This window comes from Crotalus tigris, unplaced genomic scaffold (assembly GCF_016545835.1).
Source record: "Crotalus tigris isolate CLP2741 ecotype Arizona unplaced genomic scaffold, ASM1654583v1 scf7180000020347.5012614909:4044961, whole genome shotgun sequence".
NCBI classification, from domain to species: domain Eukaryota; kingdom Metazoa; phylum Chordata; class Lepidosauria; order Squamata; family Viperidae; genus Crotalus; species Crotalus tigris.
The window spans coordinates 2,365,049-2,392,722 of NW_024097978.1; the positions used below are offsets into that span (position 1 = coordinate 2,365,049).

Genomic DNA, 27,674 nt, shown 5'->3' on the forward strand with positions numbered 1-27,674 from the left:
TGGACTTCAACTCCCAGAATTCCTGAGCCAGCCTACCCCTGGGATAGGCTGATCACTAAGACCAAGTCTACTGACATAGACTGAATCCACCACCTGTACACAATTGTGATATAATTCCGTATTCACCTGGGGCAAGAGTGCAGCTGGATTGAATGTACTGCATACCTCTAATTGTATGGCTAGGGAGGCAAGCAAGGGAGTCTGATATTTTACTTGGCGATTCCCAGTCATCCAAAATGCTCCCTTTACTTCCATAAGCTCTTGAACCCCAGGTGGGACTTGATTATGAGATGCTGTCCCAGTGTTAATTTTTGAGCTTCTTCAACTAGCAGGGCTGTTTGCAGCCATTGCTCGCAAATAGCCATCCATCCAAATGCCACCCCATCTATCTGCTTATTGAAATATGCCACAGGTCTTTGCCATGAGCCCGATTTCTGGGTGAGAACTCCCGCTGCAATGCCTTTCCACTCGTGTACAAAGAGAGTTAAAGGTCTAATGGGGTTTGAAAGCCCCAGTGCCAGTGCTCTTATAAACTCACTCTTTATTTGTGTGACTGCTTGTTGGCATTCTTTGGTACGTTCAAATATTTCCCTGTCCTCTCCCCCCTTTAACAGCTTCATAAAGAAGCTTGACAATGAATCCAAAATTAGGAATCCAAATTCTACAAAAACCAGCCATCCCTAAGAATCCTCTTTGTTGTTTTCTGTTAACAGGGGGCTTTAATTGACAGGTTGCTTCCCTCCTCAGGGCTAATGGTCTCTGCTGTCCTGCCAAGATGCCATATCCTAAGTATTTAACATCCTGCTGAGCAATTTGGGCTTTTTCTTTAGACACCTTATAGCCAATTCAAGAGCAGTATAGTTCCCTCTATACATTTTTCCTTTGTATCGGTACCTAAAAGCAAATCATCCACATACTGTACAACTGAATACTCCTTGATCCATGATGGTTTATACAGGTCCTTGGCCAAGCATTGGCCAAAGATTATGGGACTATTTTAAATCCTTGTGGTAATCTAGTCCATGTACGTTGAACAGGAATGTCTAATGAGGGTTCTTGCCATTCAAGGTCAAAGATTGGTTGGCTCTCTTCTGTCAATGGATAAAAAAAAGAAAGCATCATTTAATATTATATTGCTTTATATTAGCCACTTGTCCCCCTGGGGCTAAAGCCACTGTGACTGGGTGTAATGAATACTGCCTTCTCTGGCTGTTCAGCTGCCCAAATCCATGGTTTCACAGCATTTTCTATTTCTGGGGGGATTGGGGAGACTTCTTTTATTACTAAGGCAGTTGCTCTCCATATTTCCTCTTGGGGTATCTTCATCTTTACGTTTTCCCCTTTGCATGTTATGGTTGCTTGTAATTTACTAAGGATGTCCCATCCCAAGAGTGGGATTGGACATTCCAGGAAATACAGAAAGGGGTGTGTTAACACAGTGCACCCTACTTTATATTCTAAATGTTGTAAAAAAAAAAAAATACGGGGCTGAAATAGTTTTTCCTGAAGCTCCAACAAGAGTTATCTCATCAGCCGTTTGTAAGGACAGATCTGCTTGCTCCTGTATCTTTTAACATCTTATGTTTAGACCCCTTAATTTGGACTTCCACCGGGGTTGGGGAGCAATAGCTCCTTGCCACTGGCCTCTTCATTCTGTTTCTTCTGCTTGCATGGCTATAGCCATTGAGCATTCATTTTTCCATTGTCCTTGCTTTATAGCACATTGGTTGGGTCCCAAGGGGACCTTTCCTCTTCCACGCCCTCTGCTTCTTGGGACCCCTGAACTCGCCCTCCTCGCCATCTTCTTCCGGATGACTAAGGGCATCCACTAGGAAGACAGCGTTTTGGCGAGCCTTCTGGATTTTCTTTCTTATTCTCTTGCTCTCGGTTAGTAAAAACTTTATAAGCTATCTCAAACAATTCTGAAACGCCTTTCCCTGGACCTCCTTCTACTTTCTGTAACTTTCTCCTAATATCTTCTGCTGACTGCCCTATACAAATCATGTTTATCATTTTCTGATTGCCTGGAGCATCAGGATCTAAATCAGCGTATTGCCTGAAAGCCTGGTATATTCCTTCAAGAAAATCCCCAGGACTCTCATCCTTTTATCTCTCTCCCTCTCCCTCTTTCACATGCATTTTCCCATGAATTTCTCTCCCACATCCTCCGTGGGACCTTTCTCATTTCGTTGTCTCATTTCCCTGCAAACACTTGCTATTGCCCTCTTACCTCATAATAAAAAAAATAAAAAAATCTGCAACTTACTATTCCTTTCACAGCCCAGGGGCTGGGGGGGGGGGCGGTCAACACACACATGCATTTACACATCAGCATATTCACACATTTATCCTCCATTCAAACTGCTTGCATAAACAATTTCCCATACAGATATTTCATTTCATGATTTTTCTAGGCAAATCAATCACTATTATAATTTAGACACAACACAAACAGACACACATATACACTATCTCCACATTCCTCTAACAAAAATGGACTATTAATAAGTTTCACAAATAAACTCAAGTAATGTCTCTCTGTCTGTCTCTTTTGTTTCTCCAAAATTGCCTTTAATTGCTCAATAAGTCCAATAATATGAGGTCCCTGAGGCGGTCAAAAGTCACTTGGATTACCTAAGGGAATTTGAGGCCAGACAGACATACAATAATGAGAAAAGGCTGCCTTTAATCCCTATATCTATTCCCCTAATAATTCAAAATTAGCCAAAGTACATCCCACCGGCATGTCTTTCGGCAGCTTCCCTTTTGGCAACTCTGTCGCCCCTCGACTGGATGCCTTTTTGCTGTCAGTTTCCCATTTCAAAGCTGGATCTCAGGCGGATGCCCCTCATCCCCTGGAGGTCTCCTGTCCAATCTTTGCCTTTGTTTGCCTTTTACTTAGGACTGGATCTCAGGCAGATACCCCTTATTCTCTGGGACGTCTCCTGTCCAGTCCTTACCTGTCTTCCTAAGTCCTGTCCCTCTCTTTTCTTCTGCCAATGGTTGTTCCTGCTCCTCGGTTTTTTCGGACTTCAGCCTTTGAGTTCAATTAAGAAGTCACCAAGGATTTCACTAGATGTTCATTTAGACAGTGGCTCATTGCATTCACTCAATCCACTCTATGTATCTGTGAGACATGTGGATCTCTGCACATCCCTTGCTTTTTAAGATACCCGCCCATAATCCAAAGATTCATGGGTCCTGAGTGCGGCTGAAAATGCAGTCTTGGTCACCAACCGGGAAAGTTTATTGCAGAGCAATCACACACCTTTCAGCCACTGATCTTATCCATCTGGGAGCCCTCCTCCAGTAATCGTTGGTGTCTTCCAATTGAATCCAGGTATGGAATTCTGGCACGAGCCCCCAGATTGTTGTCCCCAATTCGGGTCTGAGCCTGGTGCTGAGGCCAATGAAGAACACCAGACACGAGGTGCAGGTTTTGTTGTCTTATTGAAGAGCCCCAAGAAAAGGGATCCTGGCCAAAATGCCAAGGAACTTCAAACCACAGAATTAATAAAGTTTTATATATTTTCTCTAAAGTAGAAGGCAGGATAAGGTGGGATATATAAGAAATATCATCTAATAAACATTTCAATAATAATCTAACAATTATTCTATTGGTCTCTAGCTGTCCCTACTCCTAACCCTTGGCTAATAAATGTTTCAGGAGTTATCTAATACACATCCTATTTGCTCCAGGCCATCTCTATTCCTAGCTTTTAGCTGAGCTTGCAAGAAGCCTAAGTCTTCTGTTACTTTTATCAGCTTTTTAACCACACAGAATTGTTAACAAACTTTACACGTGCATATTCCCTGTGAATAAACATTCTTTGTTCCTGCCAGACAAACGCTCCAATTACAATCTTCCTGGTCTCTTTTGAAGTGTATGCCTAATCTTGCTTTGTTTTGGCATCCAGCCCATCATAGAGCAGGGGTCCCCAACCCCTGGTCCGTGGACCGGTACTGGGCCACGGCATGCCAGCAACCGGGCCATACAAACAAACAAAGCCCCATCTGCAGGATTCAAGCAGGACACAAAACCACGCCCCCTCTGGTCCGTGGAAAAACTCTCCATGGAACCGGTCCCTGGTGCACAAAAGGTTGGGGACCTCTGGCATAGAATACCCAGTTCACAAACATGTCACTGGGAATGCTACGACAGCCAGAACTCTGAGGACTCGTTATAAGTCTTCCTATTTCAGCAGCATCATAACTTTGAATGCAACCCATGAACTATCTCTTAAGTATTGTTTATTGGAATAGTGGGACAAATGGCAAAACATTTTCTGGGTTCAGACACAATGAATGTGTTTTTTCTAATCTTGTTATTTTTTGCAAGGTTTAATGAAAGGTGTGTTTTCTGATTTATATAGAAAATTTCTCAGAAGAATTGTTGAGCCATCATGATGAGGAACTTTTCAAAATAAAAGTGCTTTATGAGGAAGCCAAGTGTGTTTATGATAGTATTCATAAATGGGAGGCCATTCTGGATCGCTTTATTGAATTACAGGTAGATGCTCTTTCAATGTTTATATTTTTTTTAATTGCCTGGGGTAATTTATTATTTTTTAAAAAATTTACGGCAAATATCGGTACTCTTTTCTGACATGAGTCAGAACACAGTATTTGCCCAGTGCTGGAATTTTCCAGAAGAGTTATAATATCTCCCCATTGTCCCCAGAAAAACAGATTTTGAGAATGCCAACCTAGTAAGCTGAATGGGAAGAAAGATATTTGATTTTTAAAAGTAAATGGTAGAAAAAGGATGTTGCAACGATGATAAAATTCAGAGTAATAGGGTTTTTTTGCCATGAGATCAGTGAAGCTGATTTCTGTATCAATCTTATTCTTTATAACTGCAAATTTTAATAGACTGAGAGAAGAAACCCAACTCAATTTCAATCAGAAACCCTGTTTATTTGAGAAATTATCTTATTCTTAAAACTTGGAAACTATAGTTCTTTTTTTTATTTCTAGCATTCTTAAAACTAATTCAGCTACAATACAGGTATTGCTTTAGGAGAAAAGCAGATAGCTGGGGGGGGGGAGTTAATCACATGATCAGCTTAGAATCATTACATTCCTACAGGTCAGGTGCAAAGAGGCAGGGCCATCCATTAGGTTGTAGCACAGAAGCTTTATAGACAAGAATCTAGTCAACTGAAGTTCAACACTAAATTGGTGCCGGATAAGGGTCAGGGGTATTCAGGAGGAGTTGGACTTGGATCAGTTGTGGGAACGTAATGACTCTAACCTGATGACACACTTAACTCTGTCCCCCTCTCAGCTCTGCCTTCTCTTTTCCTACAGTCCTTGGCTTATGAACGAGTTCCATTCCCTAACCCTGACTTTAACCAGAATGTATATTTAAGTCAAAGCTCATATATACAGGTGGACTGCCTATTACTAAAAATAGCAGAAGGCATTCTCTTTCCTGCAGCCAATGTAGCACTAAACCCACTCAATGCTTTCAGGAACTGCTGAAAATAGACTATATATGAAAACATGCCGCTTTACCGGGTCTTCAAGTTTTGTGTGGCTGCAATGCTTTGTCAGCTTGAGAAAAGAGAACGTTGTCTACCATTTTTTTACTAATAGGCAACCCCTTCATATCTAGGGGATGTCCTTAAGTCAGATATTTTTAACTGGGGGACTGCCTGTATCTAAATTGGAAAATATATTATCTAGAAATATTATCATATAATTTGTTATGCTAGTACAGTATTTTACCTCACCCATATGATTTTACTTTGGTGTTGTATATTTTCAATTTTTGCTGGTCATTGAGTGAATAAGCAGTATTTTCATTTTATTACTTTGATATTATTCTTGGACTTTTTAGACTTGTCTAGTTTGTTTTCTTGTTATAAATAGATCACTATAATAAAACCTACTCTAGCATTAAGTTGATGAAATGAGAAAATTACATCCAATACATTTGTAGTAAGCATTATGCTTTGGCTGTAGGTCTGAAGGAAGATCCCTTTATGACAGGATTGATAGTGAAATTGAAGTTGCTATCGGTAAATACATGTTTGGTTATTCAATATATAATCTGTTTGTATTTAGAAAAAATCAACAGATCCAAGCAGGCTCCTAAACAGAGGGGGTAACTTGCTAAAAGAAGAAAGGGAACATTCAAAGATCCAAAAGCAGTTGTTAAAGGTAAAATGCCAGGACAATGTTTTCATAGCTTCTCTCATTTGCGTATGTATGTGTGTTGAGAATAGGGGTAACAGTGGAAGAATAGCTATCGTGAACCTCTCTAAATAAAAGGACAAACATCAAATACTGTAACAGTGCAGGTTAAAAGAACTGCAATGTAACATGAAAGATAATTATATTGGCTCTTTTATTCTAGCTTCATTTTATAAGGCTCTTCTGTAGATTGCAAAATTTTTAGTGTATATAAGTAAACCTGTCTATAAATTCCTCAAATGGAAAATATATGTTTCTATTGACATACCTCTTAGAATTATTGATAATTTCTTTGCATTGTGTGTTTTAACAGAATACAGTTAAGACGTAAAAAGTTTTATTCTGAAGTAGTATTACGAGTAAGCCATTTTTATATTTGAAACTAATTACTTGGGCACTTGGTTGAGTTGGGCGGCTATAGAAATGGAATAAATACATAGTTAATGTTGTGTCCTGAGCCTGCAAAGGCAGGCTCGGGACATTGCAACAGTCCCAGGCAGTTGCCAGCTGCCCGGGACCAGACTGGCTGGCACCAGCACTCACGCGCATGCGTGAAGTGCAAAGCGCGCCAAATGTTGCCGTTTGGCCCGAGGATTGTCTTTAAGAGGAGGAGAGAGGCTTGTGTGCCTCGGCGTTGTAACAGAGCTGCTGAACATCAATAAAGAGGCTCCTGAGAACTACCAAATGACTCCTGAAGTTATTGCCTTCGCTGAGGACTCAATACTGGCGACGAAGGTGGGATGCCTTGCAATTACTTCAAACAATTGTAAGCTTACCCTGGAGTCCTGAAGCAGCAGGGAACAGCGTTAAATTCAGCAACTGCCTGCCAATACAGCAAACGTTGGAGGTAAGCTGGCTGATAGACCCTTCCTGTACTACTGAAGATGGCAAAGATAGGGAGACTTTCCGAGTTCGATGTTACGCATCCAGAAAGATGGGAGTCTTATGTGGCCAGAGTAGAAAATTATCTCAAGGTCAATCAAGTGAGAGAAGATGGCTTAAAAGCCACCACCCTGCTGTGTGTTTGTGGTCAAGATGCATTTGAGATCGCTGAAAATCTAGCACCACCTGCACCTCTAGAATCTGTTACCTACACAGACTTAAAGAAATTGTAAAGGAACATTTCCAGCCCAAGTTGTCTGTCATTGCTTGGCGCCATACTTTTGAACAGAGGGATCAACGGGCTGGTGAATCAGCTAAAGAGTACATTGCTGCATTGAGAAGAGCAGCTAAGCCTTGCGAGTTTAAAGATTTAGAAGAAAGGCTGAGAGACAGATTTGTATGTGGACTGAGACAGAGAGACTTGCAGCAGAGACTTTTTGCCAAAGAAGACTTATCATTCCAAGATGCCTTGAGAGAGGTTACTGCAGAAGAGGCAGCAGGGGGGGCAATCAAGAATATGAGGCCTATCAGAAGTACTCCAGAAGCTGTGTCCGTGCACCAGGAGGGAGTCCAAGGGAGCTCAGAAGAGGATCCTGATGAAGTAGACCGTCTCTACCCAACAAAAGAAGGGAAGCAGAAGGAAGGCAAAGAAAAGTCTTCAACTGTCCCCAAGTGCTTTGGGTGTGGAGGTCGCCGCAAGAGGACCGACTGCAGGTTTCGCTCTGCTATCTGTAGAGCATGTGGAAAGCAAGGCCACATTGCAGCTGTGTGTCTGGGCTGTCAGAAGGTACAACCCCGAGAAGAATTGCGCCTGAAAGGTACCAGGGTCCCCAGCCAAAACAGGGTGGGTTTCTGTGCTTCACAAAGAAGCATTTATAAGACAGGCACACACAAACCTATCAAGAAAAAACTGTCACTTAAAGTGAAGTTGCAAGGAGTTCCATTGGTCATGGAACTAGACACTGGGGCTGCACTTTCAATTATTTCCATACACACATTCAGAAAGATTTGTTCTGGTAGTGGATTTCAGGCCAAGCTTAGGCCTTCTGACATTGTGTTAACAGACTTTCAAAACTCCAGAGTGTGTGTTAAGGGGGAGGCCACCCTTAACGTACAGTATAAGGATTTTGAAGGTCCATTAGATGTATTGATAGTGGGGGGTGAGCGAACGAGTCTCATAGGACTCGATTGGTTTGAGGCCTTGGGAATACATGTTACAGGGCTCAATAGCTTGCAAACAGTAGATCTACAGGAAGTCTGCAAAGAATTTGCAGATGTTTTCAGCCCACAGCTGGGCACATACAAAGGGCCCCCTGTGTCCTTAAAACTAGACCCCACTGTCACTCCTGTTAGAGTAAAAGCAAGAAGGGTTCCTTTTGCTTTAAAAGGGAAAATTGATACTGAATTGGACAAATTGATTCAGCAAGGAGTTTTAGAACCTGTTGATTCCAGTCCTTGGGAGACCCCCATAGTCACGCCTCTTAAGGCTAATGGGGACATTCGCATCTGTGCAGATTACAAATGCACTCTGAATAAGGCATTGCAGCAACATGCCTATCCTGTACCTGTAGTCAGTCATATCCTGGCCTCCCTCAAGGGGGGGGTATGTTTTTGCAAAGCTTGACCTAGCTCAGGCTTATCAACAGCTGCCTGTTGATGAAGCTGCTGCAGTAGCACAAACCATTGTAACCCACAGGGGGGCATTCAAAGTAAAGAGATTACAATTTGGAGTAAATGTGGCTCCTGGAATTTTCCAAAGCATAATGGAAAACACACTGAGGGGTATACCAGGGGTTTGCCCCTATTTTGATGATGTCTTAATTGCTGGAGACTCCACCCAAAATTTAGCTGAGAGATCGAGGGCTGTCCTACTGCGGTTCTGGAAAACGGGCCTCAAACTCAAGAAGGACAAATGTAAAATTGGGGTGCCTTCTACAGATTTTCTGGGATTCAAAATTGATGCCAATGGGATTCATCCTGCTGAGTCCAAATTAAAGGTCATTATGCATGCTCCTAGGCCTAAGTCCAAGGCCGAACTACAGGCTTTTCTGGGCCTTTTGAATTTTTATAATTCATTCATTCCTAACAAGGCTAATGTAGCTGAATCACTTCATAGGCTTCTGGACAAACAGGCAGTGTGGCAGTGGTCACAAACACATGAAACAAGCTTCAATGAGGTTAAGGCCTTACTCACATCTAACAATGTGCTTGCACATTTTAATGAAACTCTTCCTGTGTGCATCGCTTGTGATGCTTCTCCGTATGGGGTGGGAGCAGTACTCAGCCACCTTAGGCCGGATGGAACTCAGGTTCCTGTTGCATATTACTCCAGAACCTTGTCTTCTGCTGAGCGAAACTACGCCCAGATAGACAGGGAGGCTTTAGCTGTTGTTGCTGGAATTAAAAAAATCCATGATTTTTTGTATGGCAGACATTTCACGGTCTTTACTGACCATAAGCCTTTGTTGGGGCTGTTTACCACAAACAAACAAACTCCCCATATCATCTCCCCCAGAATGCTGCGATGGTCAATCTTTCTGTCAGCCTATGATTTTTCTCTAATTCACAAACCTGGGAAAGAAATGGGCCATGCTGATGGCCTCAGTAGATTACCCCTGCAAGTAGTAGAGGCTGATCCTGCCCCTGCCATCAACATCCTTTCAATTCAGGCGTTGCCTGAGTCACCGTTAAATGCCAGGGATGTGGCTGCTGAATCTGCCACAGATCTCACACTCTCCCGTGTCTTATCTTGGGTTTTGTCTGGATGGCCAGAGAGTTGTCCTGGCGCTGAGTTTCAGGCTTAAAAGGAACGAGTTATCCACTTTCCAGGGTTGTCTGCTGTGGGGCAGCAGAGTTGTCATTCCTACCTCAATGAGGTCTAGGGTCTTAGGTTCCCTTCACGAGGGTCATCCTGGCATTTTACGCATGAAGGCGCTTGTGTGCAGCCATTTGTGGTGGCCTAGGTTAGACAAGGAAATTGAAGCTAAGGTGCACACATGCCACCTTTGTCAGCGCTCACGCCCAGAAATGCCACAGGCTCCTGTGCATAGATGGGAGGAAACACAGTCTCCATGGTCTAGGGTGCACATTGATTACGCTGGGCCCTTTCAGGGTCAATTCTTCTTGGTCCTGGTTGATAGCCATTCAAAATGGCTTGAGGTTGTATCTGTCTCTTCCACCACCACTGCAAAGACTATTCAAGTACTGAGGGGGATTTTTGCTGCACATGGGCTTCCGGATGTTTTGGTGTCTGACAATGGCCCTCAATTCACTTCTTCCGAATTCCAAGCTTTCTTACAGGCCAACATGATTCGTCATGCCACCTCTGCACCTTTCCACCCTTCCACCAACGGTATGGCTGAACGGATGGTCCGCATCACCAAGGATGCTTTAAAGAAACTGACATATGGGGACTGGCATCACAGGTTGGCAGATTTTCTACTTGCTTACCACACCACACCGTCTACTTCTACTGGGAAGAGCCCGGCTGAACTTCGCTGGGGGCGCAAACTGACTACTAAGCTTGACCGGTTGCATCCGGACAGACTGCCTTCTAAGTTTACACAACCCAGGGCACCAAGGCAATTGCTAGTGGGTGCCCCAGTATGGACCCGTAATTACGGGCCAGGCCACTTGTGGGTCCCTGCCATAGTATGCAAGGTTACAGGTCCCTTGTTTTACGAGGTTTCCCTGGATGACAGTCGTATCCTGCGACGGCATATTGACCAACTGCATATGAGACTGGACTCACCTGCTGAGACTCCTGGGTCTTTTCCAGGGGAGGAGGGGGACCTCTACGGGCAAAGGGAAGGGTGTGGGCGGCAGCCAGACACCAACAGAGAGGCCACAGATGGCCCATTCCAAGATTCCGCGAGTGCTCCGAACAGGAATCCGTGGGAACCAGCTAGAACACAGGCATCAGTGCCTACTTCAGGCAGGGAGTTACCCCGGGGGCATAATCATTACACACCTACACCATTCAGCACTCCAGTCAGGGAGAATAACCGGGAGCATCCTAATAACTCACACCTTGCAAGAGAGCTGACACACACTCCGTCTAGTTGACCCAACACTGCCACTGTCCCCAGAAAGAGGCATTTACATAGGGAGGTGGTCGGAGGGCCGAATTCCAATTCTGACAGCTCCGGCTTAACAGAGGGGACAACTGAGTTTTGGGACAGTACTGAGAGTCCAGACAGCCCTACTATGAAACTGGGAAGTGGAGGAAGGCAGTCTCATGATAGGTCTAGGGTAGACCTGGGAGGCTCTACAGAGTTGTCCAACAGTGGCAGCCTTCTAGAAGGGCCAGAGAGCCTGCAACTAGGCAGGTCAACCAGGTTATGGAGAGAACAAAGTCCTGGCCTGACGAGCCCGGTGGGCAAGCAAGCAGGCCAGGCAACGGGGCACAGTCCATGGGGACCACCAGGGTCAAAGGAAGGGGGCGAACACATAGCACCCCCTGGACAAGATGTGCTTGGAGGTTGCCCGGGAATTCGGAGGTCACAGAGAGCTAAAAGATCTCCTAAATATCTTGAAGATTTGTAACTGTGCTGGCAAAGCAGAAACAGTAAGAGGGTGTTCCTGTGAAAGGTTGGAATAAGGAACAATGGGAAATGAAGCCCAAAACATTACAGCTTGGTTCCATGGAGCTAGTGTGGCTCCCACGCTCGTGTTGAGGTTGCATGTAACTATTCATGTAGTTGTAGTTTTAGCCGGGGGGGGGGGGGAAGGGGTATTGTGTCCTGAGCCTGCCTTTGCAGGCTCGGGACGTTGCAACAGTCCCGGGCAGTTGCCAGCTGCCCGGGACCAGACTGGCTGGCACCAGCACTCACGCGCATGCGTGAAGTGCAAAGCGCGCCAAATGTTGCCGTTTGGCCCGAGGATTGTCTTTAAGAGGAGGAGAGAGGCTTGTGTGCCTCTGCGTTGTAACAGAGCTACTGAACATCAATAAAGAGGCTCCTGAGAACTACCAAATGACTCCTGAAGTTATTGCCTTCGCTGAGGACTCAATAGTTAACATTGCAGAATAATTAACGTAGACATTTCTTTTACAAATTTAGTTAGGGGAAGAACTGAAGAAAAAAATTGGAAATTGGGAAAAGGAAAACAATTCAGATTTCCTTATTAGAAGCCAGAGGTTTCTTGATTCCATGGCTCATCAGCTGCAACAATACAAACTTAAAAAATATCAGCCCAAAACAGTAAGTTGTTATTCATGATTTTGGTGCTTTTATTGTGGAATAAAGTGGCTTTCATGCTTGAAGACAGGTCTTTTACATTTTTTTTTAGCTGTAAGCATCACATTGTTGAAACTTAGGAAAGTGTTTTTTTTTTAACTAATTATACCTTTGCTATCTTTTTGTCCCCTTTCCCAACATTTTGAAGTTGCTCAATAAGTGAACTCAAAGCATGGTTAGCAGCTGTTTGCAAATATGTTAGAGATGAATTTTGGCTAGATTAATAACAATTATCTGAATGTAATTCATTTTTGAAGGAGAGAATGAAAAGACAGAATGGTCAATATTCTTGTCCATCTTTTAACAATAATCAAAAGGTGGAGATCATGGTTGTCTGCATGATTGGATGTAGATTGGTGTAAAATGTATTAACATTTACTATAACTGTTTATGTTTCAGTCAGTGAAGTCGGATGAGTCTGCAACTTCAAAAGGAGCTATGAAGAGATCTGCCCATATGAATACTGCAATTCCAAACAAAATACGCAAAGTAAAATATTTTCTGAATGCTTAGTTGCTAACAAATTTTCACCCTGTTTGTCCTGTGTATAAATGAGACATGGTATAAAAAGTCAGGAATATAATACAATATTGTAGGGTCTATTGTGAAGGGCTGATCTTGAAACTCCTATATTGCAGGACTGTTGAATTTTCCCTTTGTCCATCATTGCCTCCAAATTGCTCCCTACCTCTTATTTTTGTCTTTTTTTTCTGGGAAGATGTGCAGAGGTTCAAGTCAGATAGTAGGCTAAAAAACCCCACTATTTTCAGTTTGTAAAGTATATGGGACTCAAACGTATTCTTGGTAATAAGAGACTATGTTTGAAGCTGGCCCTTTAGTTATCAGCTTTCAATTTTTTTAAAAAAAAAATCTTAAAATCGAAAGAAATCTGGACAGATATCTTGGGAATTTTAGCAGGTCCATTGTCGTCAGGAATGTCTTAAACATTTCTACCATAGTTTCAGAATAGCCATATAACTATTCTGCACAAAAATGGATAAATATATTGGGATTACTGTATGTTAAAGGCAATTTCCGATTACTAAGTACTTTCAAAAAATGAGACTAAATCTATTGGAATCCTATCTTGATTGTCTGTAGTATAGGCCAGGGCTTTTCAACCAGTGGTACGGGTACCACCTGTGGTACATTGGCACCTGGCAGGTGGTATGCAACCATCCTAGAAAAGTGGTAGCAGGGGAGGGGACTGAGCTGAACCGGTGGCAGCATTGCACAAGCCTGAGCGAGAGATGGCTGGAGCTGCTGGGCTGTCAGGGCTTAGTGGAAGCACCAGGATCAGTGCCAGGATCCAGCTGGAGCTCAGCGCTGATCCTGGCGCTTCTACTGAACCCAGAAGCGCCGATCATTGGAATGTTGCAGCATCTCTAGGGTCTTATTTACATTCAGATGCTTGGCAACTGATTCATATTTATGATGGTCACAGTGTCCCAGGGTCATGTGAAGTGACCAAAACCTGCTGCAACCACCCAGCAGACGGGGGGAATAAAAAACAAACACCCTCCACCCCACCCCCGCTGCTCACAACAATGAAAACCTCGGACAGGAGGAAGAGTGCCACTGGGTGGACAGGCAGGTGTCTTGCTCGGCTGTGGCTTGGGGGGCACTTTTTCAGTGCCATTGTAACTTCGAACAGTCACTAAGTGAACTGTTGTAAGTCGAGGACTATCTGTACTTTATCACTTTTTTCCTTTTGGGGGGGGGTCATCAAGTTTTTGACACCTTGTTAGGTGACTGGTGGTACTCGGATGTTGCCATATCCTAAAAGTGGTACAATGGGTGAAAACGTTGAAAAGCCCTGGTATAGGCCACCCTAAAACTTTCTTTCGGCTCAGCAACTCTGACATAATATAATAAAAATATAGCTTTTCAATATTCTAAAACAAGTTGCAGGATATTTCCAGTACAAAGAAATAAAATCAGCTTTAAAAAATAATTATAACAGTGATAATAGCATAGCAATACCAATACGTGTGGCAAAACCAGCATAAAACAGAAAGATAGCAACTTCTGCAAAAGGCTGGGAGAAACTTTTTGCCAAGGTATCTGTTGTGTCCTGAGCCTGCAAAGGCAGGCTCAGGACATTGCAACGGTCCCGGGCAGTTGCAAGCTGCCCGGGACCAGACTGGCTGGCGCTGGCTTTGCGTGCCAAATGTTGCCATTCGGCCCAGGGAAGCGTTCTTAAGAGAAGTAGAGAGGCCTGCGTGCCTCAGAACTGTAACGGAGCAGAAGAGACTACAATAAAGGCTTCTTGACACTTCGAGATGTTCTGTGCTTATTCGCCATTAAGCTGAGGACTCAACACTGGCGACGAAGGTGGGATTGCCTTACAATTGATGAAGAAGAATTGTAAGCTTACCCAGGAGTCCTGAGAGCAGCTAGGAAGACGGTGTTAAATTCAGCACCTGCCTGCCAGTACAGCGTCGCTGGAGGTAAGCTGGCTGATAGACCCCTTCCTTACAAAGGAGAAAATGGCGAAGATAGGAAGACTCTCTGAATTTGATGTCACGCACCCAGAAAGATGGGAGTCTTATGTGGCCAGAGTAGAAAACTATTTTAGAGTAAACCAACTAAGAGAAGATGGCTTAAAGGCCACTACCTTGCTGTGTGTTTGTGGTCAAGATGCATTTGAAATTGCTGAAAACTTAGCAGCCCCTGCGCCTCTTGAATCTGTTACCTACCCAGATTTTAAAAAATTACTAAAAGAACATTTTCACCCCAAGTTGTCTGTTATTGCATGGCATTGTACGCATGAAGGCGCTTGCGCACAGCCATTTGTGGTGGCCTCGGTTAGACAAGGAAATTGAAGCTAAGGTGCACGCATGCCACCTTTGTCAGCGCTCACGCCCAGAAATGCCACAGGCTCCTGTGCATAGATGGGAGGAAACACAGTCTCCATGGTCTAGGGTGCACATTGATTACGCTGGGCCCTTTCAGGGTCAATTCTTCTTGGTCCTGGTTGATAGCCATTCAAAATGGCTTGAGGTTGTACCTGTCTCTTCCACCACCACTGCCAAGACGATTCAAGTACTGAGGGGGATTTTTGCTGCACATGGGCTTCGGATGTTTTGGTGTCTGACAATGGCCCTCAATTCACCTCTTCTGAATTCCAAGCTTTCTTACAGGCCAACATGATTCGTCATGCCACCTCTGCACCTTTCCACCCTTCCACCAACGGTATGGCTGAACGGATGGTCCGCATCACCAAGGATGCTTTAAAGAAACTGACCTATGGGGACTGGCACCACAGGTTGGCAGACTTTCTTCTTGCGTACCGCACCACACCTTCAACTTCTACTGGGAAAAGCCCAGCTGAACTTCGCTGGGGGCACAAACTGATTACTAAACTTGACCGGTTGCACCCGGACAGACAGCCTCCTAAGGCTACACAACCCAGGGCACCGAGGTATTTGCAAGTGGGTGCCCCGGTATGGACCCGTAATTACGGGCCAGGTCACTTGTGGGTTCCTGCTGTAGTATGCAAGGTTACTGGTCCTTTGTCATACGAGGTCTCGTTGGATGATGCTCGTGTCCTTTGGCAGCATATCGACCAGCTGCGTACAAGACTGGACTTACCCTCAGAGACTCCTGGGCCTTTTCCAGGGCGGAGGGGGACCACTATGGGCAAAGGGATGGGTGTTGGCAGCAGCCGGGCCCAAACAGAGAGGCCACAGACGGCCTATTCCAAGATTCCGCAAGTGTTCCAAGCAGGAATCCATGGGAACTAGAAAGCACACAGGCACCAGTGCCTACTCCAGCCAGGGAGTCACCCAGGGGGCATACTCATCATTCACCAATACCATTCAGCACTCCAGTCAGGGAGAATAACCGGGAGCGTTCTAATAACTCAAACATTGCAAGAGAACTGGCACACAAACAGTCTAGTTGGCCCAGTACTGCTACTGTTTCCAGAAGGAGGCATTCACACAGGGAGGTGGTTGGAGGGGCAAATCCCAATTCTGACACCTCCGGCATAGGTGGGGGGGGCAACTGAGTTTTGGGGAAATACTGAAACCCCAGACAGTCCCGTTATGGGACTGGGGAGTGAAGGAATGCAGCCCCTTGATAGGTCCAGTGTGGGCCTGGGAGGCTCTAAAGAGTTGCCTAACAATGGCAGTTTTATAGAGGGGCCAGAGAGCCTGCAACTAGGCAGGTCAACCAGGTTATTGGGAGAACAAAATCCTGGTCTGACGAGCCCGGTGGGCAAGCAAGCAGACCAAGCAACAGGGCACGGTCCATGGGGACCACCAGGGTCTGAAAGAGGGGGCAACTTCATGTCATCCTCTGGGCAAAATGGAATTGGGGATTCTCAGGGTCTAAGGAGGTCACAGAGAGACAAGAGATCTCCTAAGTAACTTGAGGACTTTGTAACTCTGCTGGCAAAGCAGAAACAGCGAGAGGGTGTCTGCTGTTGGGAACATTGGAAATACGGGCATTGGGTATTAATCCCCAGAACAATAGCCCGGTACCATTTGGAGCATGGGTTGGCACACCACGCTCGTGTTGAGGTCGCGTGTAACTATTCATATAGTTTATTAGTCTTAGCCGGGCGGGGGGGAAGGAGTGTTGTGTCCCGAGCCTGCAAAGGCAGGCTCGGGACGTTGCAATGGTCCCGGGCAGTTGCAAGCTGCCTGGGACCAGACTGGCTGGCGTGGGCTTCACACGCATGCGCGAGGCGCGGAGCGCACCAAATGTTGCCATTCGGCCCGGGGAAGCGTTCTTAAGAGAAGCAGAGAGGCCTGCGTGCCTCAGAGCTGTAACGGAACAGAAGAGACTACAATAAAGGCTTCTTGACATTTCGAGATGTTCTGTGCTTATTCGCCATTAAGCTGAGGACTCAACAGTATCCAAGAGATCAGAACAAAGATGCCTCATCCTCTTGGACGAGGCCATTTCACAGCTAATGCCAGTACTAAGAAGATGCAGTCCCTAGTAGCCACCTAGTTCACTTCACTTGGTGAGGTTATATTTTGATAGCTTTTGATAAAGAACTCAAGAAGTCGATCTTTAGGTATGCTAGTCCTAGACCAGGGGTCTTCAGACTTGGCCCTTTTATGACATGTGAACTTCAACTCCCAGAATTCCTCAGCCACCGTGCCTGGCTGAGGAATTCTGGGAGTTGAAGTCCACAAGTCATAAAAAGGGTCAAGTTTGAAGACTCCTGTCCTAGACTATTGATGGCTTTAGAAGCTAAAATCAGCAGAATGGGGTTTTTTTTATAATTAGGGCTGGAAATCTCACAGTATTAGCATATCAGTCCTAGCTTCAGTTGACCAAACTTGCTATTCTGTTTGGAATCAACTTCAGTTTCTAAATAATATTGAAAAAAACAGCCATATAGAAAGGAGGTTTGTAGGGCATAGATAATTTTAACAGAATAACAGAGTTGGAAGGGACCTTGGAGGTCTTCTAAACCAAACCCCTGGTCAAGCAGGAGACTCCAGACAAATGGATGTCCAGTCTTTTCTTAAAAGCCTCCAGTGATGGAGCACTCACAACTTCTGAAAGCAAGCCGTTCCACTGATTAATTAATTGATAGTTATTTTAATCAGATATCAAAGAGAATTTACGTAGCCCTGGATTGAACTGGGAAGGTCTTGAGGTCTCTGAGCTTGGTTGTTTGCTTGCAGATATTTCATTTTCCAATTAGGTAGTATCATCTGCAAGCAACCAAGCTCAGCACCAAGGACTCCACATTCCCGGTAAACAGTTGTTACCCACTAAAATGGCAATAAGAAGTTATCTTTTTTTCCTGTCTTTCTTTTATCTGAATTTTTATTGCCTTAATCTAGTACAGTACTGTAGTCCTGAAAAAGAAGACTCTTAAAGGTCTTTGTCTAGACTGAGATAACCTAAGAATATGTTCTTATAAATTAGTATTGGTTTTAAACTTTAATGTGCTGCTAATTGAAATGTCCACAAGTTTCTTATCTCTGACTATAACTATATTTTTCAGGTGGCCTCAACCCTAGCACCTAGTTGTAGTAACACAGCAACCAGCAGTTCTGCTCCTGATAAACTGTCACTTCAAACCAAAGTGAGTAAAATTGATCACAATTCTATTTAAAACTTGGTCTGGTTGTTGAAGGTAATAAAATAATGAACAGTTGTATCTTCAGGTTTGGGGGAACACAGTGCAAATCCACTTTTTGATCAACATTGGCTGGGTTTCTTTCATTGTGGGCAAGGCATTTGTGTATCACATGGCACATGAGCCAGCCTGATTTATACTTCTCCCTGATTGCTCAATTACTGGCTGATCTGCTTGGTGACTGACATCCACAGGTGTTTCCCTCAGGATTAGAGAGAGGATAACAATGTGTCTGAGAAGCCACATATGATACACTGGATTTCATTTGTAAGCTTTAACCTAAACTCCTGAATCAGTACAGTTTTGAACAAAAAAGCAAAAAACTGAACTCAACTTGAACTGACGTGTTAATAATCTTTCCATAAGTGCTTATTCAAAAGTACCTTAAGTTCCTCTAATTTGTTTGTTTTGGATATTAAAGGAATACAAGCTATGCTTTCTTTGTTTGTATGTATAATTAACACCTCTAACTGGTTCTGGCAACATAATTTTTATTGTAAAAATGTATCAGGAAATATTATTTAATTTTGCTCTGTATATGAGGTTAAGATTTTTTTTATAGAAAGAATTTAGTCTTATTTTGGTAAGCAAATAATTGTGCCTCTTGTGATATTACTTTTCAGAATTTATTTGATTTATAAATAATCTATATTTATCAATCTATGATAAATAGATTGGTGGTGCAGTGGTTAGAATGCAATATTGCAGGCTAACTCTGCCACAATATGGAGTTCAATCCTAACAGGGCTCAAGGTTGACTCAGACTTCCATCCTTCCAAGGTTGGTAAAATGAGTACCCAGATTGTTGAGGGGGCAATATGCTGACATTGTAAACCACTCTAAAAATGCTGTAAAGCAGAATCCCCAACCTGTGGGCTACGGATTTACAACTGGGCTGCAATAATGGCCAGTGAGTGTACATGCACATCCTCATTTGCGCAAGCAGTGGGTGAGCGCATGCGCTCTGTTTATGTAAGTGGCAGGCATGCTGCTCGCGCAGAACCATCCCCCCACCGTCCATCCGCAAAGCTGGAAACATTGGGGAACTCTGCTATAAAGCACTATGAAAGTTAAAGTTAAAGTTAAAAGGAAGAAACAGCTAAGACCACACATTGCTGCTCAAAGCACGAAGCTGAAAACACCAGCCTGAAGATGACGAATGAGACTTCGTCGAAACGTTGCCAAGACACTTCCAATTTTACGCGGGAGAAAACCTGAACAACCAAAGACCTACACTATGAAACAGTATATACTGTAAGACTAAATGCTATTGCTATTTATTTTTAGATATTAAAGGGCTTTCTAAACTTAGCAAAAATGTTTTGACTGCTACTCAATGAAAGCTCAGCTATTGTCTTATTGATCATAGGAAACATGACATGCAAAGTTATGATGAACACCGCAATGGTCCATTTTTTGCCTACAAAATATTCTACTGAAAATATTTCATATGGACCATAATAAAACTGCAAATGTTAAGAAAAGTTCACATTCTTAGCAGGGGTTCAGTTCTTGGATTTATACAAAATTACTTATATAAAAATTCATTAGACCTGTAATACTAAATGTTTAGGAGCATGACTTTCCAAAGTGTATGCTGAATCGCATCTCATATTCACATATTTTTTAAAAGTAACAGATCAGTATTTTTCCATTTCTGAGAAAATACTTCTTCATAATGTATGTTTGCATAAGATTTGTTGAAAATATTGTGTACAGTTGAAAAGATTATAAGTTTAATACAGTTTTAAGTTGTTAAGGAAAGGTCATAGTACAGAATGAAGAATATTCATTATGACTGTTTACGTAACAAATAGAAGAATGTAAAAAATTATCCTTACTTTCATTACAGTTCTTTGAATAAATATCTGGAAGTAAATTCCATTATAGTACATTAGATATGACTTACTTTCTCCTTTAGGCATGCAGAAAGCAATTGTTTCATGAATGAGAAATTGTTAGCTTCCTCCCAGAGAATTTTGATTGCCAGTACTGAATTTAAGTAGACAACTTAGTCCCCCAAAAGATTATCCAGAAAGCTGCCTCTTTACTACCCGTAATATATTCTCAGTGAATCAAGGATGATCCCATTCATTTTAGATAAATTATTCAGAGAAAATAAATGGTCTGGTTTACCTTTTTGTATAAACCTAACTATCTGAATCCGATGGATTACTCTTAACTATGTTTAATAATTGATTGATGACATTCAAGTGATAACTCAAAAGGCCAATTGAAGCAACTATCGCTATGAATGCCATTCTTGATTTTTTTTTTAACCAGCTGGATGAGATAATGAGCTGCATAATAGTGTGAGACATAGAACAGATTTTATAAGACAGTGCTCTAGTCCAGGGGTGTCAAACTGCCAGCCCACAGGCTGGATGCATCATGGTGAAACCGTGCCCACCCCATCGCCGGCAATGGAAAAACAAAAGTTGCGATAAGTCGAGTTTGACACCCCTGTTCTAGTCCTCAAACAAGTCTCTCAAGTTATGTTTAACTACATGGACACTTCTGGGAAATTTTCTTGATAAGAAATTACTATTGCCTTCTACCAGAATGGCTTTTTTTTCTTTTTTCTTTTTTTATTCTAGCTTAGTGGTCTCTCATCCAAATACTAAACAGTCTGACAGTCCCCTCTCCCCCCATCACTCAAGGCAGGCGTGGTTCTGCAATTTGCCATGTTAGTGGTTATCTGACATCATTTCTAATTAAATGCTTATTTTATTCCATAACTCGTGTTCTTTATAAACTAATACTTTGCCCTATAAAGCTGTACAGTACAAGAAATATTGGATAGTTTCCTTATAGCGGAAGAACTAGAGAGCAGGCACTGGAACAGTGCTGGAGTAATGTATGTGCTGTCAAACAAAACTCTTATTCGTCGAATGTAAGAAAAATGGTAAAAGCAAAGGTAAGGCCTATCTCAGATATGCTGCTAAGGGGATAACTTGGAATAGTTTCCAAATGGTAAATGGAAAATAGATATAGTTTACCAGTAAGATTTGCTGGCAGATAGTGTAAGTGATGAATAGAGAAATGGAGATGTATGAATCTTAAAAACTTCAGCTGTTTTTAGACTTTTGCTTGATAATGAAATTCATTTTTTTAAAAAGTAGATGCAATTATTTCCTCTTGATCTACAACAGCTATTTGTTTGGCTATATTTTATATTTGATGTAATTTGAGACTAGGTGTGTATTGCAATTACATTTTGCAGACTTCCAAAAGCACACCTCTATATTCCCTGCACCAACCATCCTTAGAAGAGTGCAAGAAAAGCAAATCTGCCAACCAACCTAGTTATTCAGATTTTCTGATATGTCTAACTTGTGTTTCCTTACTGCATAGATTCATAGAAGGTCTGGAGCAATAGGCTAAATATTAGGTTTATTACAGTTTAGTAATGGTATTGATAGGAGCCAGGGGTTTCCTTAAATTATGGTATCTTGGAAGAAGAAATAATCATTGGCTGTGTGAATGTTTTGCATGATGGGAATGTTAATCCTTATTCTGTCTGGGATTACAGGTAGTCCTCGATTTAAAACAGTTTGCTTAATGACCATTCAAAGTTACAACAGCAACTGAAAAAAGTGACTTGTGACCATTTTTCACACAGTCGTTGCAGCATCCCCATGGTCATGGGATCAGAATTCCGACGCTTGGCAACTGATTCATATTTATGAAGGTCGCTGTGTCCCAGGGTCATATGATCAATTTCTGTGGCCTTTTGACAAGCAAAGTCAAATTTGGGAAGCCAAATTCACTTAACAACCAGGCTGCCAACTTAACAACTGCAATGATTCACTTAACAACTGTGACAAGAAAAGTTGTAAAATGGGGCAAAACTCACTTAACAAATGTCTCACTTAGCAGCATAAATTTGGGGCTCAATTGTGGTCATAAATTGAGGACTTCCTGTATTTGAAGATTGCTTTATGAATGTTGAATAACTCAAGATAGAATAAAGGCACATGCTGGTGGGATTAATTTATCCAACTCTCACAAATAACCTTCTTTTAATTGCAGTTGCTCTTCAGCTACTTTTTCTTCTGGCTTGTCTTAATCCTATATAAATAGCCCCATTTTTTTTTTATTCTCACCTCAGTTAAAAATAATATTCTCTGACCATAGGAAACCTTGATGTCATTTCTGCTACTAATACCTTTTTCTTCCTCAACCCATAATGTTGATTCTATGCCCACCTGTAATTTAACAAACTATATAATTATATGAAACCAAATTTAATTTCTTAGTCAACTAAATTTGATTCTGCTTTTTTATCAAGAGATCTTCATTAGCAACAATGGGTAATAAATCATTACATTTTACGTAAGTCTTCTAGCTTGGGTTCAAGACCCTTCCTTTGGTCCCTTTTTCAAATCCTATTTCTAACTGCACCTAAAAACAAATATGGAAAAAGAGGGTTCATTTAATATTTTCATTTCATATATCCCAGTTGACTAGCTACTACATTTTGAATTTCTTGCTATCCCATAAATTTCAAATGGTTTCTTTGAATAGTTTTCCATACCAGCTTATTTTGCTGAGAATCATTTTATTCCTAGGAGAGTTTCAGCTAATGTGGCTGTAAAAATATACTGTTTGCTAGTTAAAAATCATGCTTTGCTCTCCCTGGGAAAAGAAAATAGTTGAAAATTCCACTGTACTCTTCCCTGACACTTTTCCCCCCAGAAATATTTTTCTTTTAATTATCTACATTCTTTTTACCACATTTTTCATCCCAATTTCTTTTGAAATGGGTGGTTTGCTGCCTTCACCAGAACCCTATGCACATGTTATCACCAGGTTTTGCCACACGTTAAAAGGAAAAGACAACATATTATTAAAATAAACTAAAAAATGCCATTTGAAAACTGATAACTTTAATCTTGGATTGAAGATCCACATATACTCTGATTATTGACCAGATGGAAAAGCATGTGGTTAGTTCCGTTTCAATTTTATTAAAACTTAATAGCTTCTCTTAAAAAAATACTGTTGCAACACATATTTTTATGTACATGTTTATATTATACATTATAGCATAAGTATAATGTAATATACACATACACTAATTTTGAAATTTACACCAATGTAGGCATTAGGATGCAAAAGATATGCATTGTGGGCTGGGTTTTACAAAGGCTTAAGCTTATCTAACCAAAGCATGGATAACTATTTTGATATCACTGCATATCAAAACTGAGGCAAATAACACATTCAGGATCTAAGGATTGTTTAGGATTGATGAGAACTACAGATTGTCTCTTTTGATTCAATTCTGTGGTTATATTTTTAACCATTTTTCTTCTCTTCTCCCTTTTCACACATACTTCTGTCTACTACTGAAAAAAGCCAAAAACTTTCAACCAACCCTCTTCCCCTTGGTTACTTTTTTTGCTTTTTTGTCAGACTACACTATCACATAAAATTTCCCCCATTCCTAAAATAATATAACATTCAAAGTACTGAGGCAATATGATGCATGTTCACAATTCATTCACTAATTTTCTAATTTCTACAGATAGTCCTCGACTTATGACTGTAATTGACACCATAATTATGGTCATAAGTTGTTGTAGTCGTAAGTTGAAGCACCCTCATAACCAGAGGTAATTTTCAGGACTTTTTTGCAGCAGTTGTTAAATGAACACGGCAATCATTAAACGAACCCATTTATTTGAATGGGCTTTTTTTTGCCAGAAACATCACAAATTGTGGTTATAGAATCATCGAACACCACAACTGGTCATAAAGCTGGCCCACCCAACATGTGATCATGTGAGTGTGAGGGGGGGGACATGACCATTTCTTACAGCCAGGAGTGCTTAACAGACTATAAAGCATCCATTTCATGGCCGTTAATATCTTTGAATCATTGTAAAACTACCAGTCTTTAAGCCAGCGGTTCTCAACCGGTGGGTCGCGACCCTTTTGGGGGTCGCACAAGCCTTTCACAGGAGTCGCCTAAGACCATCGGAAAATACATATTTCCAATGGTCTTAGGCAGGGCTTGTCAACCGCCTTTTCTCCCTCCCCCCCCCCTCCGCTTCACCTCACTTGTTTGTGGAAAATATGCTGCTTGGCGGCAGTCTGCACGAAGTCTACCCAATGTGCCCTGCAGGGGGCACATGAAGAGCGCAGGCGCAGAGCAAGGCCCCGCCCTCCCCAGGGACTCATTGTGCAGCAACCGGATTGACTTATTGTGCAGGCAGGTCAGCTAAGTGGAGGCCGCCGGCGCTGAACTCCTGCGCCCGTCAGCTGGCGACCCCCGAACTTGCGCTTCTCAGCCAGGAGGTCTGGCGACAGCGCCGGTCTCCTTTGCCACCCCGCCTGTCCTCGACTCCTCCTCCGCCCGTTCATGTTGAGCCCGCCGGGGCTTGACAGGGAGGGAAGGAGGAAGGGACTCCTCCTCCTCCTCCCCTAAGCTTCAAAACTTCCCAAGGGCGCCACAATCCTCACGAAAGCGGGGAAGGGGGGAGAAGCAAAGGGGCGAAAAAGCTCGCGGCGGGCTCAAGAGCACCTATCAGCGTTGGTGACAAGAAATTCCCCACAAACTCAGGGAAGGGGTGGAGAAAAGGAGCCCCCTTTGGGAGGAAACCGCCACCTTCTTCTCCTTGGCTTTGCGCTCTTCTTTTCCTCGGCAGCCGGGCTGCCAAGCCTCTCCTGGCTAGAACTTGGTCTCTTCCTCCTCCCTCCGTCTTTCTTTCTTTCTTTCTTTCTTTCTTTCTTTCTTTCTTTCTTTCTTTCTTTCTTTCTTTCTTTCTTTCTTCCTTCCTTCCTTCCTTCCTTCCTTCCTTCCTTCCTTCCTTCCTTCCTTCCTTCCTTCTCCCTCTTTGTCCCTCCTTCCCTCCCTCTTATCAAGGATCGCAGCGAGCCTCTACAGCTGATCCGCGCTTCTGCAGCTGTAGCTGCTCTCCTTGGCTCCTGCCCAGCACACTTGCTCAAGCCAGCTAATTTAGCAGAAGCGCGAATCAGCTGTAGCCCTGAGCTGATCCTGGATCTTTTGCTAACTTAGCAAGCAGCATGTCTTTCGGAGAAGCTGAGCAAGTGAGCTGGGTGAGCTCTCCTCTGTCTCTGCCTGTGCACAGGCAGGTTTGCCGGCAGTAAAGCGCCCAGCCACGCTGGCAGCCTATCCCCCTCCCCTTGTCCCTTCCTGGGCACGGAGGGGGGGAAGGAAGGAAGGGACGAAGAGGGAGGGAAGGAAGGAACAATGAGAGAGGGAAGGAAGGAAGGAACAATGGAAGGGACAAAGAGGGAAGGAAGGAAGGGACAATGGGAGAGAGGGAGGGAATGAGGAAGAGACTAAGAAGGAGGTGAAGGGAAGGAAGGAAGGAAGGAAGGGACAATGGGAGAGGGAGGGAAGGAGGAAGGGACTAAGGGATTGGAAGGAAAGAAGGAAGGAAGGGACAAAGAGAGTGGGAAGGAGGAAGAAACTAAGAAGGAGGCGAAGGAAAGGAAGGAAAGAAGGAAGGGACAATGGGAGAGAGGAAGGGAAGGAGGAAGAGAATAAGCAGGAAGTGAAGGAAAGGAAGGAAGGAAGTGACAATGGGAGAGAGGGAGGGAAGGAGGAAGAGACTAAGGGAGAGGAAGGAAAGAAGGAAGGAAGGGACAATGGGAGAGAGGGAAGGAGGAAGAGGCTAAGGGAGGGGAAGGAAAGGAAGGAAAGAAGGAAGGAAGGGACAATGAGAGAGAGTGGGAAGGAGGAAGAGACTAAGAAGGATGTTAAGGAAAGAAGGAAGGAAGGGACAATGGGAGAGAGGAAGGGAAGGAGGAAGAGACTAAGGGAGGGGAAGGAAAGGAAGGAAGCGACAATGGGAGAGAGGGAGAGAAGAAGGAAGAGACTATAGGAGGGGAAGGGAGGGAAGGAAGGAAGGAAGGAAGGAAGGAAGGAAGGAAGGAAGGAAGGAAGGAAGGAACAATGGGAGAGGGTGGGAAGGACGAAGAGACTAAAAAGGAGGTGAAGGAAAGGAAGGAAGGAAGGGACAATGGGAGAGAGGGAGGGAAGGAGGAAGAGACTAAGGGAGGGGAAGGAAAGGAAGGAAGCGACAATGGGAGAGAGGGAGAGAAGAAGGAAGAGACTATAGGAGGGGAAGGGAGGGAAGGAAGGAAGGAAGGAAGGAAGGAAGGAAGGAAGGAAGGAACAATGGGAGAGGGTGGGAAGGACGAAGAGACTAAAAAGGAGGTAAAGGAAAGGAAGGAAAGAAGGAAAGAAGGGACAATGGGAGAGAGGGAGGGAAGGAGGAAGAGACTAAGGAGGTAAAGGAAAGGAAGGAAAGAAGGAAAGAAGGGACAATGGGAGAGAGGGAGGGAAGGAGGAAGAGACTAAGGAGGTAAAGGAAAGGAAGGAAAGAAGGAAGGAAGGGACAATGGGAGGGAAGGAGGGAAGGAGGAAGAGACTAGGAAGGAGGTGAAAGAAAGGAAGGAAAGAAGGAAGGAAGGGACAATGGGAGGGAAAAGGCAGGCACCCACCCCAGTCCCATCCCAGAGACCCACAGATTCCCCCCCACAGGCACTCTGCAACCTGAGTGATCAGCTGGCCATGCCCCCTGGCCATTGATCACGTGACCCTGGGACACTGTAAACGTCATAAGTATGAATCAGTTGTCAAGCATCCGAATGTAAATCACATGACCCTGGGGATGCTGCAACAATCATAAGTGTGAAAAATGATCATAATTCGCTTTTTCAGTGCTGTTGTAACTTCAAACAGTCACTAAGCGAATTGTTGTAAGTCAAGGACTACCTATACTTTCCCATTTTTTCGGGGTTTTTTGGGGGGGTCAAGTTTTTGATACCCCCCAGCCAGCTGGATGGGGGGTTGGGGGTCACCACAACATGAGGAACTGTATTAAACGGTCGTGGCATTAGGAAGGTTGAGAACCACTGTTCTACAGGTAGTCCTCAACTTACAACCATAACTGAACCCAAAATTTATGTTGCCAAGTGAGACATTTGTAAAGTGAGTTTTGCCCCATTTTATGACCTTTCTTGCCACAGCCGTTATGCGAATCACTGCAGTTGTGGAAGTAACACAGTTGTTAAATGAATCTGGCTTCCCTCTTGACTTTGCTTGTCAGATTGTCACAGAAGATGGTCACATGACCTCAAGACCCTGCGACCGTCATAAATATGAGTCAGTTGCCAAGCAGCTGAATTTTAATCATGTGACCATGGGGATGCTGCAACGGTTGTTTGAAAGACAGTTATAACAGTGCTATTTTAAGTTTGAACAGTCATTA

General features: G+C 43.3%; 1 protein-coding gene across 4 annotated transcripts in view; it reads left to right on the plus strand.

Moving 5' to 3' along the window:
• Window positions 1–19,585, plus strand: part of LOC120318696 (protein regulator of cytokinesis 1-like) — a 42,920-nt gene extending 23,335 nt beyond the window's left edge. For 2 of the 4 annotated variants that reach the window (XM_039366675.1, XM_039366677.1), the window contains 5 exons: window positions 4,374–4,510; window positions 6,070–6,165; window positions 12,141–12,281; window positions 12,717–12,806; window positions 18,292–19,585. In XM_039366675.1, coding sequence (XP_039222609.1) covers window positions 4,374–4,510; window positions 6,070–6,165; window positions 12,141–12,281; window positions 12,717–12,806; window positions 18,292–18,402 — 575 coding nt within the window. In that variant the 3' untranslated portion in view covers window positions 18,403–19,585. The remainder of the gene's footprint in view (window positions 1–4,373; window positions 4,511–6,069; window positions 6,166–12,140; window positions 12,282–12,716; window positions 12,807–18,291) is intronic. The other 2 variants (XM_039366674.1, XM_039366676.1) reach the window with 2 other exon arrangements.
• Window positions 19,586–27,674: the final 8,089 nt, after the last annotated feature.